General features: G+C 42.3%; 1 protein-coding gene across 2 annotated transcripts in view; it reads right to left on the bottom strand.

The window, feature by feature from the left end:
- Nucleotides 1-635: 635 nt before the first annotated feature.
- The window catches only part of LOC135460425 (ubiquitin-conjugating enzyme E2 R2), a 120,819-nt gene continuing 105,942 nt past the window's right edge, over nucleotides 636-15,512 (bottom strand). For both annotated transcript variants that reach the window (XM_064737242.1, XM_064737243.1), the window contains 3 exons: nucleotides 12,584-12,681; nucleotides 5,010-5,144; nucleotides 636-3,607 (listed from right to left, as the gene is read on the bottom strand). In XM_064737242.1, coding sequence (XP_064593312.1) covers nucleotides 3,388-3,607; nucleotides 5,010-5,144; nucleotides 12,584-12,681 — 453 coding nt within the window. In that variant the 3' untranslated portion in view covers nucleotides 636-3,387. The remainder of the gene's footprint in view (nucleotides 3,608-5,009; nucleotides 5,145-12,583; nucleotides 12,682-15,512) is intronic.

Raw genomic sequence — 15,512 nt, 5'->3', positions numbered from 1 at the left:
TACAACACTTGTACATGTGTCCTGCTAATTTCAGCACTGCAAAAACAAATACTTCTCCACTCTTGAGCCTGGAGGGAACAGCATGGGCCAGGCAGGGTAAGCACCCTGAAGGGGTGGTTGGCAGTGATTACCTCAATTCCTCTGCCGATTTTCTGCATGAAGTCAAAGCACCTTGCCCCAGAAAACTGGCCTCCAGCAGCACCCCAACCCCATGCCAGCATCACCATTACTCTAAGTCCTTGCATCCTGCTGCAGTCATATGATACCGCTAACAGTCTTCTCCCTGGTCTCCTCTTTGCTGACTTAAGATGAGTAAATAAATATAACAGCAAATCTCATGGCTTTTTGCCAAAGTGCTTCTCCAAATCAGTTTGTTCTTTAAGGTATAGACAGCTGTCAAACAGCAGCTTTAGTTTTCCAATAACCTTGTAGATTATTTACGTACATGTATAGGTATTGATACTGGAGCACCACTGAATTTGTGAACAGCTGTTATTCAAAGCTTTAAGTAACCCATGCAAATAGACTAACTCAATCACCAGGGAAGTAAAAGTACTGGCATATTTTCATTTCACATTTTTATTAATAGATGTGCAGAAAAGACAAAACTACTGAAGAGGAAGACAACACAAAAATGCATCAGTTAATTGTTTCTGGTAAATTATACTGAAAAAAAAAGGAAACCATCTGGGATTTCAGCTAAGAAAACTACTAAGAAATGTAGTGTACCCTGCTGGTTTCAGAATTGTTGAAAACTGTAAAACTGTATTTGAAAGGGCAGGTAGTTGCTAATGTAAACACTAATATTGGCTGAGATGAGAAAAAGGTTAAGAAAAAAACAGAATACAAAGATCAGATAAACATTTTTCCACAATTTCTTAAATAGGTAAAAAAAGCTCAAAAAAAAAAACAACACCAAAACAAACCCAAAACCCAAACATAATACCCTCATTTCAGTTTATATCTCAAAAAATGAAACCAGCAAGTCAACAAGCAATGACACTGAACAGGACAGTGGGGAAGAGAAATTAGTTTGGTTATGGTCAGAGCTCTCAAAATAGATTGCTTTCTGTCTTTAAAAAGGTTAACATGAGATAATGCATCTTACAACACCAAGCTTGAAAATACAACTCACTGGAGAGCATACAGTGAACAGTGAAGACAGTAAAAAATACAAGGGAAATCCTGAAAGCTGCAGTATCATTTCAAACCAAGTCAGCACAGCCAGTGTTGCCATAGTCTGTTCCTTCATGCCCCCAACAGCCCCTCAAAGCTGGAGGCTGATGTTCCTGGCCCAGTGTGACCTTGAGACCAGTCTTGCATCAAGTGCCAGAGGCCCATTTACCAACACCAGCATCACTCTCACAGGGCTGGTGTGAAGCTGGGAGCTGAGGGGGAGGCCCACTGCTGGCTCCAAAAAGCACCAGGGGCTGTTAGTTCTTGATGGAAGGATGACCTGAAGGAGCCCTTGTGGGACACTTGAGGAGGGTTCCAGCTGCCTCCCCAGGTAAAAAGCAAGCAGAGCAGACCATCACAGAACACACTGGGGACAAGGTATTACCACTTGGGCTGCCTTCATTCTGCTGAGGACACACTAGCACAAGCTGGGGCAGAGGGACAGGGACTGTCCTTGCTGCAGCAAACCCCAGCCAAGCAACATTCTGATAACTTTAAACAGAGCCCCACAGGCCTTCCCCTCCTCTCCCTACAGGCAATACACTTTAAACTTGCTCACTCTCATCTTGCTCCTTGCTTCCCACCAAGCTGATCACAGAACAAAATTTACTCCCACCAAAGTACCTCTTGAGGGACTGCAGCTGGTGATGTATCATTAAAACCACCAAGCTATACCAAATGTCTGACCCTGCAGTTCTTATCAGGGTGACTGCCTCTTGTGAGAACAGAGGGTCTCGCCCAAGCAGGGCCAGCACCTCTGATCTGCTCCTGGGGCTGCCAGGGCTCAGCACAGAAGGGCAGGGCTGGCTGCCAATCCATGTGAAAGGTGAATTCAGGGAACTGCACTACAGTTGAACTACAGCACACTGCAATGGGGTGAGGGTGCTGAGGGCCCTAAGCTCTGCCAAGACCTCCCAAAATAATACAGGAGGCTGAGCTCAGGGCATCAGCTGAAGCATACTCCTAAATAGGCTGTCAAACCCTGATTGCTGGCTTTCTTTTTCAGCCTGAAAACACTGTGTACCCTTCTCTTTGTGGGGCTACACACATCCATCTGTGCCCCAGCCAGGCAGGAGAGAGCCCAGCACCCATCCATCTCTCTGCCCTATGTCCCAGAAGCCACTGCAGGCACAGGAACAGCCTGGCTGCCCCAGGGAGCTTTATCTTCTGCCAACCCCACAGAGCTACAGCAGAGCTGCATTGACCAGCAGGTGACCTACATAAGCAACAGAAAGAAGGCTCAGGCCAGCACTGGACTTGGGCTGCAGGAGGCAAGGGCTACTAGCAAGCACTGGAGAAGGAGATTCTCCCACTGCCAAAAATAAGTTCAGGATGAATGCTGGCCCACTGGGCAGTGGGATACACTTCTGTTTTCCTCCCTCAGTAGAGGGGCAGCTAACAGCAGATCCCAGAAGAATGGCTAAATGAAACTTTTTCAACCCAGACCTAGTCTAAAAAAATAATGCAACCCAGGGCTCAGTTGTACAGATGTGAAGTGTTAAGTGTTTATTTTAGGGTTCATATCACAAGCCTTTTTCAGAGACAAAGCTGATTGTGCCCTCTGGGGATCCAGGGGCCAGCTACTTCCTAATTTGATCAGGCTAAACAGATTCCTGTACCTTTCAGTAACATCCCATCAAGCTCAACACACAGTAGCTTTACACTTTCCACCCCACACCTTATAAAGGAAAAGCCACCACCACAAGGCTAAACAAATGTACACACGCTACTATTATAAATGGAGCAGCTAAACCCTGGCAATTTGCTTTGTGTGGATTTTTTTCTTCCCAGTAAATGCAGTACTTGAGCTCCTGAAAATTCGTCTTCCAGTGGGTTTGTTCCAGCTTTAAATACATTAAACATCTCAATGCAAGACTGTATTTAATTCAAGAATCTAAACACAAGCAAACATGTTTCACTGTGAGCATTTTGTAGAAGTGAAAAAGGGAATTTCTTTTAAAAAAAGAAATCATAATACAGTGATGAAAGGGTTAAGAATGCAAGAATTCAGACATTCTGTGGAGGGTCTCTAAGAGGTCCATAAAAAAGGAGCAAACAGATCCATACAACAGGAGACAGCAGGAGACAGGTTTTTTTATCCCCCCCCCCCCCCCCTCCCACCACTATGTTTTTGCTGGACTCCTGCTAGGTTACCACTGCTCCCTTCTGGCCTGAGTTGACAGGGCAGTACAGGGCCATAGAGGGAGCAGGTCACGACTCCTCATTGCCAGAATCATCATCATCGTAACAGTCGGCATCCTCTTCCTCCTCATCTTCGTCATCAATGTCATCATCATACAAGTCGTCATAAAGCAAATCTGAACTGTTGTCATTGGAAGGCACTTTAGTTTTGATGCAGTATTCTGCCAGTGTAGTGGGGACCTTCACGCCATCCTTCTCTGCCTCAGCTTTGGTAGCCAAAACCTGTTTCCTGTGGGGAGGAGGACACAGCAACATGAGCAAGGCCGTGTACTGGCAGCAGTGTGGCTCAACTCCCCACCTCCCAACCACCCCCTGCCCAGCCCTCCTGGCAGCTCAGTCAGAAGAGCTAATGTTTGGCTGAAGCACCACAAGCATCACTAGAAACAGATTTAGTTCCTGCAGCCCCAAGCTTGGGAGCACTTCAAGGGTGTTTGCAGCACACATACTCTCAGCAACATATGAAATCAATTATTCTACAGGACTCTGTATTAGAGATCTGCCAGAACTCAAAGCAAATTCCATTACATTTTTTACAGAAGGGATAGTCACAGATTTCCTAAGATGACTTAGGAAATGCCATCCAGAGATGCTATCCACAGCCACTCTCTACCACTGATGACTCTACCCTAACATGCTCAAAACTCTAATTCCCACAAGCATTTGTCAGCTCTGAGCTCCCCCTGGAGGGTAAGAGCAGGTGGCTGCACTCTGAGATGCAGCTGTAACCCCAACACTGACCAAGGATAGCAGGAAACAAGTGTTTCCCTTTGCTCCAGGATGGGCTCTGGTTGGTGCCTCAGCAGTATTTGAGCTGCAAACTGTTGCTGCCTCCCAGCAGGGAGAGGAGCAGATGGCAGCCTGTTCCTTTACTCCCACCCACGTGCTCAGTCTGCCATACTCGGTTTATGGAGTACATCCAGCTGAAGCCAATGCAGCTGGAGGGGACTAAAATAACCTCCCAGCAAGGCTCTTTGCACAGCCCAGGACAGTGACTGACTGCCCTGCGTAGCTCCAACCAGGGGTATATCCAGCTAGCAGTCAAGGTATACCTGGTCTTGCCCCAGGCAAGCATGACAGCAGTCCCACTGCAGTATGGGCTGCCCATTTTCACTCCACAGCAATCTTGGCTCAAGTTTACATCTCCCTACAGCACCTGATGAACCATGAATTTCTCAGAAAAGGACAGTCATGACTAAACAGCACTTCCAGCTAATCAAACCCAGCTGTGCAAGCACTTGCCAAATCCTACTGATACTCCTTCAAATTGGAGGGACAAGATTATGATTCATGAGTGAATTAAGCACAGAACTAGTAGCATGAAGGCAGTTTGAATCACATCTCAAGCAATGCAAGCAGTCCTCAAAGGTACACAGGGACTTAGACTAGAATTTACTAGCAGCTAATAGGTTTTGCATAGTATCGTGCCAGATTAGTCTGAAAAAGAACAATACAAAGACACAAGTTTGCACCATTTCTGTCCAGAAGAATGAACTTGGAATAAAGCTGTAAAATTCATTTTGAAAGGAGCAACCACAGTGAGAAGCTGGTTTTAGCAAATTCTGAAATCAGCCTATTTCATCGGATTCAAAGTGGGAGGCCAGTAGCACAGCATCACACAGAGCAAAGTTTACCTTATGATTTCAGCATACTCCTTGTCTTTTCCTTTACTGTCCCTCCATTTCCTGAACATGACTGATGCATCCACGTTGGCAGGAGAGAATGTGTTGGGCTCATTAAGCAAAGAGATTACACTCAGTAAGATAGTCCTGAAACAGGTAATCACAACAGCAAAGTCAGAGCTAACACATTCACAGATTCTGGATGCTGACAATTTCTGTGGGTGATGCATCAGAAACATGTTTAAAGTCAAAACTTATGAATAATTAAAGATATCTAAGTGTAGTGGGTTGATGTTGGCTGGATGCCAGGCACCCACCAAAGCTGCTCTCACTCCCCTCTGCAACTGTACAAGGGAGAGAAAATATAATGAAGGGTTCATGGGTTGAGATAAAGGCAGGGAGAGATCACTCACCAAATACCATCACGGGCGAAACAGACTTGAATTGGGGATATTAATTGAATTTATTACTAACAAAATGAGAGCAGGATAATGAGAAGTAAAATAAGACCTTAATAAAACACCTTCCCTCCATCCCACCCTCCTTCCCAGCTCTACCTCCTCCCCCCAGCAGCACAGGGAGATGGGAATGGGGGTTATGGTCAGTTCACATTGTTTCTGCCATTGCTCAGGGACAGGAGTCCTTCCCCTGCTCCAATGCGGAGTCCCTCCCACAGGAGACAGTCCTCTACAAACTTCTCCAACATGAGTCCATCCCATAGACAGTTCTCCAGCTCCAGTGTGGGTCCCTTTCCATGGGGTGCCGTCATTCAGGCACCACTTGCTCCAGTGTGGCTCCCCCATGGGATCACAAGTCCTACCAGGAAACCTGCTCCAACATGGGCTCCTTTCTCTCCATGGGTTTGAAGGTCCCTACCAGTAACCTGCTCCAGCACAGGCCTCCCACAGGTTCACAACTCCCTCTCAGGCATCCCTCCGCTCCAGCATGGGGTCCTCCATGATGGAAGGGGACAGCTGCTTCATTATGGTCTTCACCATCTGCTGCAGGGGATTCTCGGCTCTGGCGTCTGGAGCACCTCCTGCCCCCCTTCTCCACTGACCTTGGTGTCTGCAGAGCTGTTCCTCTGACGTTCTCACCCCACTCTGGCTGCAATTACAACTGCGTAGTCACTTTTTTTTCTTTCTTCTTAAATATGTTATCACAGAGGCGTTACCATCATTCCTGATTGGCCTAGCTTTGGCCAGCAGTGGGTCCATCCTGGAGCCGGCTGGTGTTGGCTCTGCTGGACATGGGGGAAGCTTCTGGCAGCTTCTCACAGAAGCCATCCCTGTAGCCCCCTTGCTGTCAAAACCTGGCCATGCAAACCCAATACACTAAGGACTGATGCCATTGGGGTTTTGCCTTTTTTTTTTTCTATGTTTTCTATATTCTTCACACATATATTTGTAGCTGTGTAGTCTATTGTATAAGTGACTAGATTTCCCAGTACTTTTCTATGGCCTTTCCCTAGGCAGAAAGACAAAACAAATTCCAGAGCTCCAAGCCCCGGGATGTACAAGACCCCAATGCTATCTTGGTTCTTTCTGGGAACCAAGGTTGAGAACAACTCTTCGAGATACATTTCATGGACAAAGTACAACTAGTGCTGAAGGAGGGACTCATGAGAAGGGGCTTAACCTGGGGGGAAATTGCATCACCACTTGTCCTCCTAATTGGTGCTTTTTATTAATTATGATAATTTCCTATAAAAATGTACTCACCCCTGTGGGGGGGTGGGCTTTTGTGGACATCTTTCCATAATTGCCTCTGGAAGCCTTCAAATAAAGATCCCCCTTTATATTACCTCCTTACTAAAATTATCTCGAGTTTCATTTCCAGGTTGGGAAAAAGGCAACAGGACAATAGTTGAAGTAAGAGCAAATACTTATGAACTTCAGACCTTGGTGATCAGCATAAGGAAGATGACACAATACAAACCTCAAAGACCTAATCTGATGACAGACTGTCATGTCAGTACACATTTGTGACAGGGCAGCAGGTAAAGCTTGCATCAGACCAGAATTCTGTTAATTCATACCACCCATAGATAGTGCAGGGTTGGAAACCTGCTTAGTGAGCCTGTTCTTCATGACATTCAGCCTCACAGCAGAAAGCCAGGCTCTTTGCTTATCCTGACTGATACAACCCAAAGCCATCAGATGAGGCTGCATTGCCTTCCCTACCCCACAGTGTATTAAGAGGTTGGACCTGTGGCCAGGTGTCCCTTCTCCTCAGCCTGTGTGCCAAGACTGCTGTAGCAGTACTTGAAAAATATCTGCACTGCCTTCCTCTTGCTGTACTCAACACTTAGGCAAACCGACAAGGGCCCAGCAAGACTGAACTGCTGGTACTCAGCAAAGCCAGCATGAGCCAGTCACGTAACTCCTGGCAGACAGACAGCCTTCCTGGATTTCTAGCAGCAGCCCAGAGCTAGCCAGCTGCCCTGCTCTGCTAGCATTTATCAGGGACAAACATCACCTCCCTCTGCTGGCCAGACCCTTTTGCATTTCCTACAGCTCTTTGCAGTTCAGAGATTTAGCCCTTTGTTCCTCACACAGTGTCACAACCAGCACAAAACTCAACAGCAAATCCCATCAGGCAGCTCTACACACCTGGCCACCTGGCTGTAGCTACCACTGCAATAGCTTCCTGCGTCTGAGGTGGTCCTGCTTTGAACAGCTTTTAATTTAAATGGAAGGGAAGAACAAGAGACAAGGAAATAAGTCTTGAATTACAGCAGTACATAGCAACTGCTTTGCAGAACATGATTAAAGGAGACTACAGCCCCAACTGTACTTGAATTGATTTAGAGGCATATTCAGAGCAATGCACGCTGAGCATATCTACAAGCATATTGTTATAAATGACAATATAGTATTAGCTTTCACATTTATGTATTAGCTTTGGCATATTATTATTAATCACAAAGATTTTGATATGGTACAATTTATATTTCCTTTTAACTGCTTTTTGGTATAGTATAATCTGTCAGTTTAAGTATGCACCATATAGCTTATATAAATAGTAGTGTGGTAAATATATCTTAGACTGTAGCATAATATTAAAATAGAGACTATGACTATGTGATGTTAAAATGCTTTTTCACATAACTAACTCAGAGAATGGTGTAAGATAATTAGATGGTTCCCCACATTTTGTGGACTATCTTATCTGAAGGATAAGATAACAGGGACAAAAACCAGAACACCAAGAGAAGAATTTATTGATTGTTTGTTATCAAGGCGTGTAAAAACAGCAAGATGGAATCACAAGAAGAAATAAAATATATTGATTTAATCTACAAGATGTCATGAAGACAAATCAAAGGTTAAAACCAAGCAAAAGAATTCCTGGAACATCTTCACTCCCAGGAATGTTTGAATAATGTATAAACTCTCATGAATATGCATGTACCCCCTGTCATGTAACAATATAGAAGAACATTGTTTTAAGCTAAAGGTATGTTTTTTTGCCAATTGCCAAAAACATGACAGTGCTGGATATTTGTCCCTTTTTATCCCTTATTAATCTTTTAAAAATCTCAAAGAATAAGCTCAGTTTTTCACAGAATAATTTATCTGGGATACAATTCCAGGAAACATTTGGCCATTTGGATGACAACTTTATAGGAAGGTTTTGAAACTAAACACATCTGGCCAGACTGTTCAGCATAGCTATCAGGAGAGTCATATACAATTTACTCTCCAAATAATGTAATTCAGTAGGAAATAGAACAGCAGCTATGGAAAAAGCTGTCTGGTCAGACTGGAACGTTGAGCAGAAAATAAAACATCTTTTACTTCAATTCAAGAATTCACTTAAAAGCCTTTGAATTATCAGCAATCAGGCTGCAAAGCCAGCACATCCGCTTCAGCATCATTACTGTAAAGCAAGCAAAATATCGAGAAAGCCAAGGACAGGAATTCACATCTGGATTTAGCACCCACTCTACTACAATCTATCTACTGTCTATTAGAGGTGAGACACTGTGCACTTTTCATTTCTGACCAGCACATTAGATCAGCTCCATCACTGCTCATATCCTTAAGAGCTGGCCATTCTCCTTAACTCAAACCCTGCTGCTGTGGGTAAGCAAGGTGAACAAGGTACAGTAACAGGAAGGGATCCCAGAACAGGGTACAGTAACAGGAAGGGATCCCAGAACAGGGGATCTGACAGGACAGAAACCACAGAAAAGTTCAACCATGTGTGACTGAAAACATCCTTAGCATCACATACAAACTGCACCAGACTGGGTACAGACTGACCCTCTCCAGTATAGTTATGGATTTGTTTCTCCCTTAGGTGAGGTTCTAGCATGTGGTTTCATGTGAGTTGTTTGCAAGAAGAGTGGGTATTTAAAGCCCACCTTTGCTTTCTTATATTCCCCACCCCATTCTGGGGAACAGTGTGCTCATCAGCTGGCATATCTCTTTGGTTTGTGTTTACAGTGCTGTTGTCTTCAGAGTGAGTGCCTGTCCTGGTTTAGGAATGGTATTCCCCAATTTAGTACTCCCACTAAAAAGACCATGACCTGCAGTTGGCTGCCTCCCCCCTTCGATGGGAGGCACAAAAGATCACGGGTTGAGATAAAAACAATTTACTGGAAACAGCAATGACATTAGAAAACAACAATAACAGCAACAATATAAATAACAAAAGTGTACAAAAGGGAGAGTGATCCACAGGCAAAAATGCTTACCGTGAATCCTGGGGAACAATGAAGAAATGGTGGGCAGGTTTCCCCCTCCTGCCACACCACAGTTTTCTCCACTGGAAATCCCATCCTTCTTAGAAACCAAAAAGTACCCTAACCCCACACTGGCAATGATGTGAGGTGGTATAAAATAATCTCCTAGCCCTGCCCATACAGGTCCAGGCTCCACCCCCTCATTGCTACTGCAAAAAAAAAATTAACTCTGTCCTGGCTGGAACCAGGACAGTTCCTCTACATGCCTTTATCAGCAGAGAGAAGCCAGTAGTGGATCAAGGAATCAGAACCGTTAACTGCATTTTTTTCTCACCATGTATGAACAAAAGTATCAGACTTAGCCTGTACTGAAAGTTTTGTTACATCTGAACAGTTTCTGCAAACAGCTCAATGCACTAAAGCAGCCAGAAAAAGCCAACAAAATGTTGCCACATTATATCACAGTACAAGCTGGCTTGTACTGGGCAATAATTTGGCTACCCAGCCAGTTCCATAAAACCAGTCTCTGGGTTGAAAGACAGGAACCTCAACCAATTACATTCCATCCTAAGCTGCAGGCATATCACTGGTCCAGGATCTGAGGGGCATAAAAGATCAGATCAATGGCTGTCTAGACCCCGGAGTTTTGAAGTCCCTATAAAAGAAAGCTCTGAACAATAAAACACAGTTTGCTGATGACCCACCGGTGTTGTGTTGTGTGTCTGTCTCTGACCCTACGATAACAGCAAAAATGGGTATCCTCAGAAAACAAAGCAATAGTAAGATGAGGCACCACATATCAGCACAAGATACAGATATACCAACATCTTGAATATTGTGCTGAATTCTGGCCTGTGTGTGCACCTTAAAAGATAGAGTGAGGCCAGGCTAGATGGAGAAAGGTAACTAAAATTTATCAAAGAGCCTCAACCCCATAGCCCTGCAACCACTTCCTCAGCTTTATGGGACATAAGAAAAGCAATACATTCTGCCATACAGATCACGACTGCATTCCTTCACTTCTTGATGGAAGTTTGCTATATTTACTTATGCCAGCCTCATCTAGCTCCAAGTGATGGGAAAGTCCATATTGACTGTGTTTAGAAAAATGAATGAGCATGCTTGAAACCATTAGGTGGAGAGATGCACAAGTGCTCTCAAAGTTGAAGAATTACATTCCTCACTCCAGACACTTCAACCACAGTCATCTGTAGTAAGCGGATTTACAAAATTCAGCAGCTGACGAGAAGCCCTAGGTTACACAGGCAGTAGGCTAACAGTGAAGGACAAGGTTTTTTTCTGCTTGCTAATACAGCTGAGGAATGTTTTCTCTCCAAATATCACTGTTAAGATGAACATGTTCCAAGAGTAAGCACCAAAAACTGCACCATGGTAAGGGAGAGCAGAAATCAGAGAACTAGTACCATAAGAAGTTTCATGTCAATATTTAGGGTTGTATATTGTGAAATACTCAAAATGTGTGCGCATTATAAGCAACTAATACCCAAAGCCGTTTTCTAACTATAAGTTGAAGCTTGTCACCGAGTCTTAACCATATCAGATGTTTGAAAAAAACAGTTTAATAGCCATCTGAGAAGAGGGACAGGTGAATGTAGCTTAGCAATATAACAAATTAAGATAGTATTTAAGCCTATTTTTCTTTTTTATAAATCTGAACTAGAATGTGTATTTGTTACAGATGGATTGGATAACCTTTACCTCAAGCTCTAAGGATCAGATTACCAACCCTTCATGACTTCATGCAGCTAAGATACACAATTTCTCTTGGGCCCTTTTAACCTTCAAGTAGCATGCTCTAGAGGGAAGATCAGTTGTTATAATTTGCTGACTGCTACAATTCCTAGTCTCCTGCTATGTTAGCTCTAGTTCAGTACTTTGCAATGTGTGTTACAATCATATTTCAAGGGTCAAGAATCCATTGAATCCCCTTTGTTAGATCTTTGCTTTGATAGAGAATCCTTTCAAATGAATTTTGTGAAGCCAAGTTAGATGAAAGCTGAGTTAAACTGTCAGACAATATTTTTCAAATCACTATATTCCCTCACATGTCCTGATGTCCTTACTGGATTTACCAGTAAATAACAGATTTCAAGTTGAGGAACCAGCACCTAATAAATCTGAGAGCAAGAATAATTCTCATATGATAAAAATCTAGAGGCAATTATTTTAACCTTATTTGGATAATAAATCAGTTTAAAATGTTAGAACAGGAAGTACCTTAGAGTTTTTTCACTACATCACTTACTACTCCAGCTGCACAGGTAAACTGCTACTTGATATGAGTTTTATCAGTTCCTTATTGGCAGTGTCTTGTAATAAGAATGAAATTCAGCTGGTGTTTAAAATGAAAAAAAAAGGACAGGTCAGCCCCAAATGCCTCTAATACTTAGTGATCCTTTGTGTCTTTTTGTCAGGAAGAAAGCTACCTGGCTAACCACTCAAGATATCACACTGCAGGACAGGAGACACACAAATACTGTAAGGCAAACAGCAGGCAGGATTATGAACAAAATTACTCCTACAGTGCAAAATACCCAAAAATATTATTTTCCACTAGTGGTATCTTGGAAGAGTTTGAAAACCCCAACTATAGGATAACAATAACCAGGGAAGGGCAGAAAATTTGAAATCAGTTGCTTTGGGAGCATGAAAGCCTGCAAACAGGACAGAATTCTCTACATTGTTACTCCATCATCAGCACACCTCAGCATCAGCACTTTAGACAACTTCTTAAGTCTGGTTTGCACCCAGTTAAGGACCTAAAGCTCCTAAAGTCTTGAATTCTGTTCCAGAACTTTCCCAACACAGGCCATAGTCTTGGAGAGAGATCACAGGCCTTTGAGGTCACTGTTGTACATCACAGATTCACAGTTACCTGACATTTTGGGTAGGGTTCCACCTCTCGGAGGGCAGCTCTCCACTTTGCGGGTCATCTACAGGTGGGTGAAGAATTGAAATACATACATCCCCATTCTGCAAGATAGAAACAAAAGTTGAGAATAGCCTGATTTGAGGCAGAGATTTGATGACACAACCAGGCCAGTTAACCCAAATGGAGCAAAGGGATATTCCATACCATATGGTGACACGTTGGTGTTCGTGTGTCTGAGACTTAACACACAACAGACCTCCTTTGGTCATCAGCCAAACAGCATGTTTTATTCTTCGGGGCTTGCTTTTAAAGGCAATTCAAAGCTCCCGGTTCCTAAACAGCCATTGGTCTCATCCCCATGCCTCCCACACTCTGAACCAGTCAAATGCTTGTATTTTAGGAGACTTGTTATTGGTTGAGACCTCTGTCAGTCAGCCTAGAGACTGGTTTATGGAACTGGACTGGGTTTCTTATTTGTAAATGGATTATGTTCAGTACAAGTCAGATTGTACTGCAACATCTCACCCTTTTGTCTTTACTAAAATTGTAACTTGCTCTCTGACATCTATTTGCAAGGGTCCCTTGCAATCAGGGTGACAGAAAACAGCATGGTTTTAATTTTCATAAATTATATATTAGTGAAGCTGAAGCATTTTGGTTCAGAGTCTGTAGGCAAGAATTCAGGTTAGCATGTTACAGGCTTAAAGTTTAGGTTACAAATAATTTATCTTTAAAAATGTCCTGGATTGCCAAACAAATTGTATTCTATTTGCCATCTGTATGGCAGATGTCTTCTGTTAAGTGGACAGTTTTCCTTATCTCTTCCACAACCAATCTTCCCTCTGGGGAGACATCTGCTGATAATAGGCTTTTGAATGTCACTGCATGACTGATAAGAACTATAGCATCCCATTGTGAGATGCTCAGCTTAGAGGGAGGAGCCAAGCATTCTTTCCAGATATAATCTGGAGATTCTGGAATACCAGCATGGCCTTTTCCACTGGATTTCCCAGAGGAACAGCTGCCTCTTCCACTGGATCTTCAGAGGAAGACTACATCTTTCTACAGGATTACTGCTCCAACAGAACCACACCTGACACTCCAGGAGGACTGCAGCCACATTTCCAATTGGACTGCTAACAACACCCTGACCAACAGGGTGTCAGGTTGTCTTCTGACTCTGTCAGTGTTGTTTTAGTTTACTGGATTGTTTATTTTATATTCTTATTTTCTTCTATAATAAGGAACTGTTATTCCTGCTCCCATATTTTTGCCTGAGAGCCCCTTAATTTAAAATTTATAATGATTCGGAGGGAGGGCGTTTACATTTTTCCATTTCAAGGGAGGCTCCTGCCTTCCTTAGCAGACACCTGTCTTTCCAAACCAAGACAAAAAAGAACAAACTACTTTACTATTAAAGAAAAGTCTAACTAGTAGAAAAAACAATTTGTAAACAGAAAAAGTTTGTAAACTTGAAAAATAATTTGTAAACAAAATTGTAAGTTATATCTTAACTCTAAACTGAAATTAAAAACTTTCAAATATTCAACTCTCAAACTGTAAGAAAAAAGCAAACTTAACAGATAAAGCAATTTGTAAGCAAATGAGAGTCTCTATATGAACTGTTATTTCAGTAGTCTCAGATTTCTGAGGTAGTTATTAATTGTTCTGGTTTCACAGTTCTGTGATATCTGTTGACAGGACATTGGGTTGATACTGTGGTTCCAAGCAGGATGTAGTTCAGGCTGGATACATCAAGTAGGTGTCTAGCATGTTCCAGAGTCCATGGAAATGTATTTATCATAGGATTATTGTACTGTTATATGATTGATTGAAAGACATTACCTTAGACTTAGAGAGGGGTATACATTCACTCCAACCTTCCCCCCCCCTTTTTTTCTTTGTATTAATGATTAAAATTAGGATCAGAACATGGACTTTGAACAGTTTTAATAAGGTACTATTATCTAGAGGGTTGCTGAGAGGTGTCTTTTTCACTATGAGGACTTGAAAGAACCCCTTCTGGACAAGGCTTTCTCGTTTATCTCAAGGGGAAAAGGGTTTAGTTTTTGTAAAGTTTGTATACTAATATATTTTTTTTACCAGCCAGGTTCATGGCTTGATCAGGCCATGACTTGGTTGGGGGAGATTTTCTGTATTTTATATTTTAAAAACAAGCTTGTATTAATATCTAATGCAAGAAATTTTTAACATGAAGAACTTATGAATAATTAAAGAAATAGAGGTATTTAAATGTTCTAGTTACTACGGTAAAAGTGCAAGTAATATACCTTTCTTATTTTTGTTAGAGGTTAGAAATTTGTTATTGATTTAACAGGTGACTTTTAGGTTTTTTAAATGATGACATGTGGCAAATTCTCAGTTAAAAAAATTTGCAGCTTAAATTTGTTTATGATGTTAGTAAATTAATGTTCTATGTATGCTTTAGTGGACCTAGAGTGTTAGGATGAGGATATTCTTTGAATCTTCCAGGTTGATTTAGAAACAATGTAGGCAGAAACTAGGAGTACACCAAGACTTGTTGACATACATCCTAGGACCTCTTTGAGACAGAGTAGCCCATACCTGAGACAGAAATGTAATATTTTCTTAATAACTTTAGCAGAATCAGCTATCACAGGCTTATCAATTTTGGTTTTAGCAAATGCAAAAAACAATAATAAATATTGTACTATGAGTTCTAAGGCATATTTAGTAAACTACTGTGTGATTTTGTAACCCTTGTGTGACAACCCTTCAATATTTTTACCCTTAGCACATGTTATTAGTTTATTAGAGTTTGTGGAATATGAGAACTTTTCTATAGTTGAAATATCAGAAGGCAGGGTGGCTGTGAAGTTTCGTTGAGGTTTAAGGGGTATGAATTTGGTCTTTGTTTGCTTTTTCACTGTCCATATGCAGGGAGGTGCTG

This window comes from Zonotrichia leucophrys, unplaced genomic scaffold (genome assembly GCF_028769735.1).
Source record: "Zonotrichia leucophrys gambelii isolate GWCS_2022_RI unplaced genomic scaffold, RI_Zleu_2.0 Scaffold_44_408678, whole genome shotgun sequence".
In the NCBI taxonomy this organism is placed as follows: Eukaryota; Metazoa; Chordata; class Aves; order Passeriformes; family Passerellidae; genus Zonotrichia; species Zonotrichia leucophrys.
The sequence above is the reverse complement of the archived record's forward strand: the minus strand, read 5'-3'. Positions and strand labels throughout refer to the sequence as shown.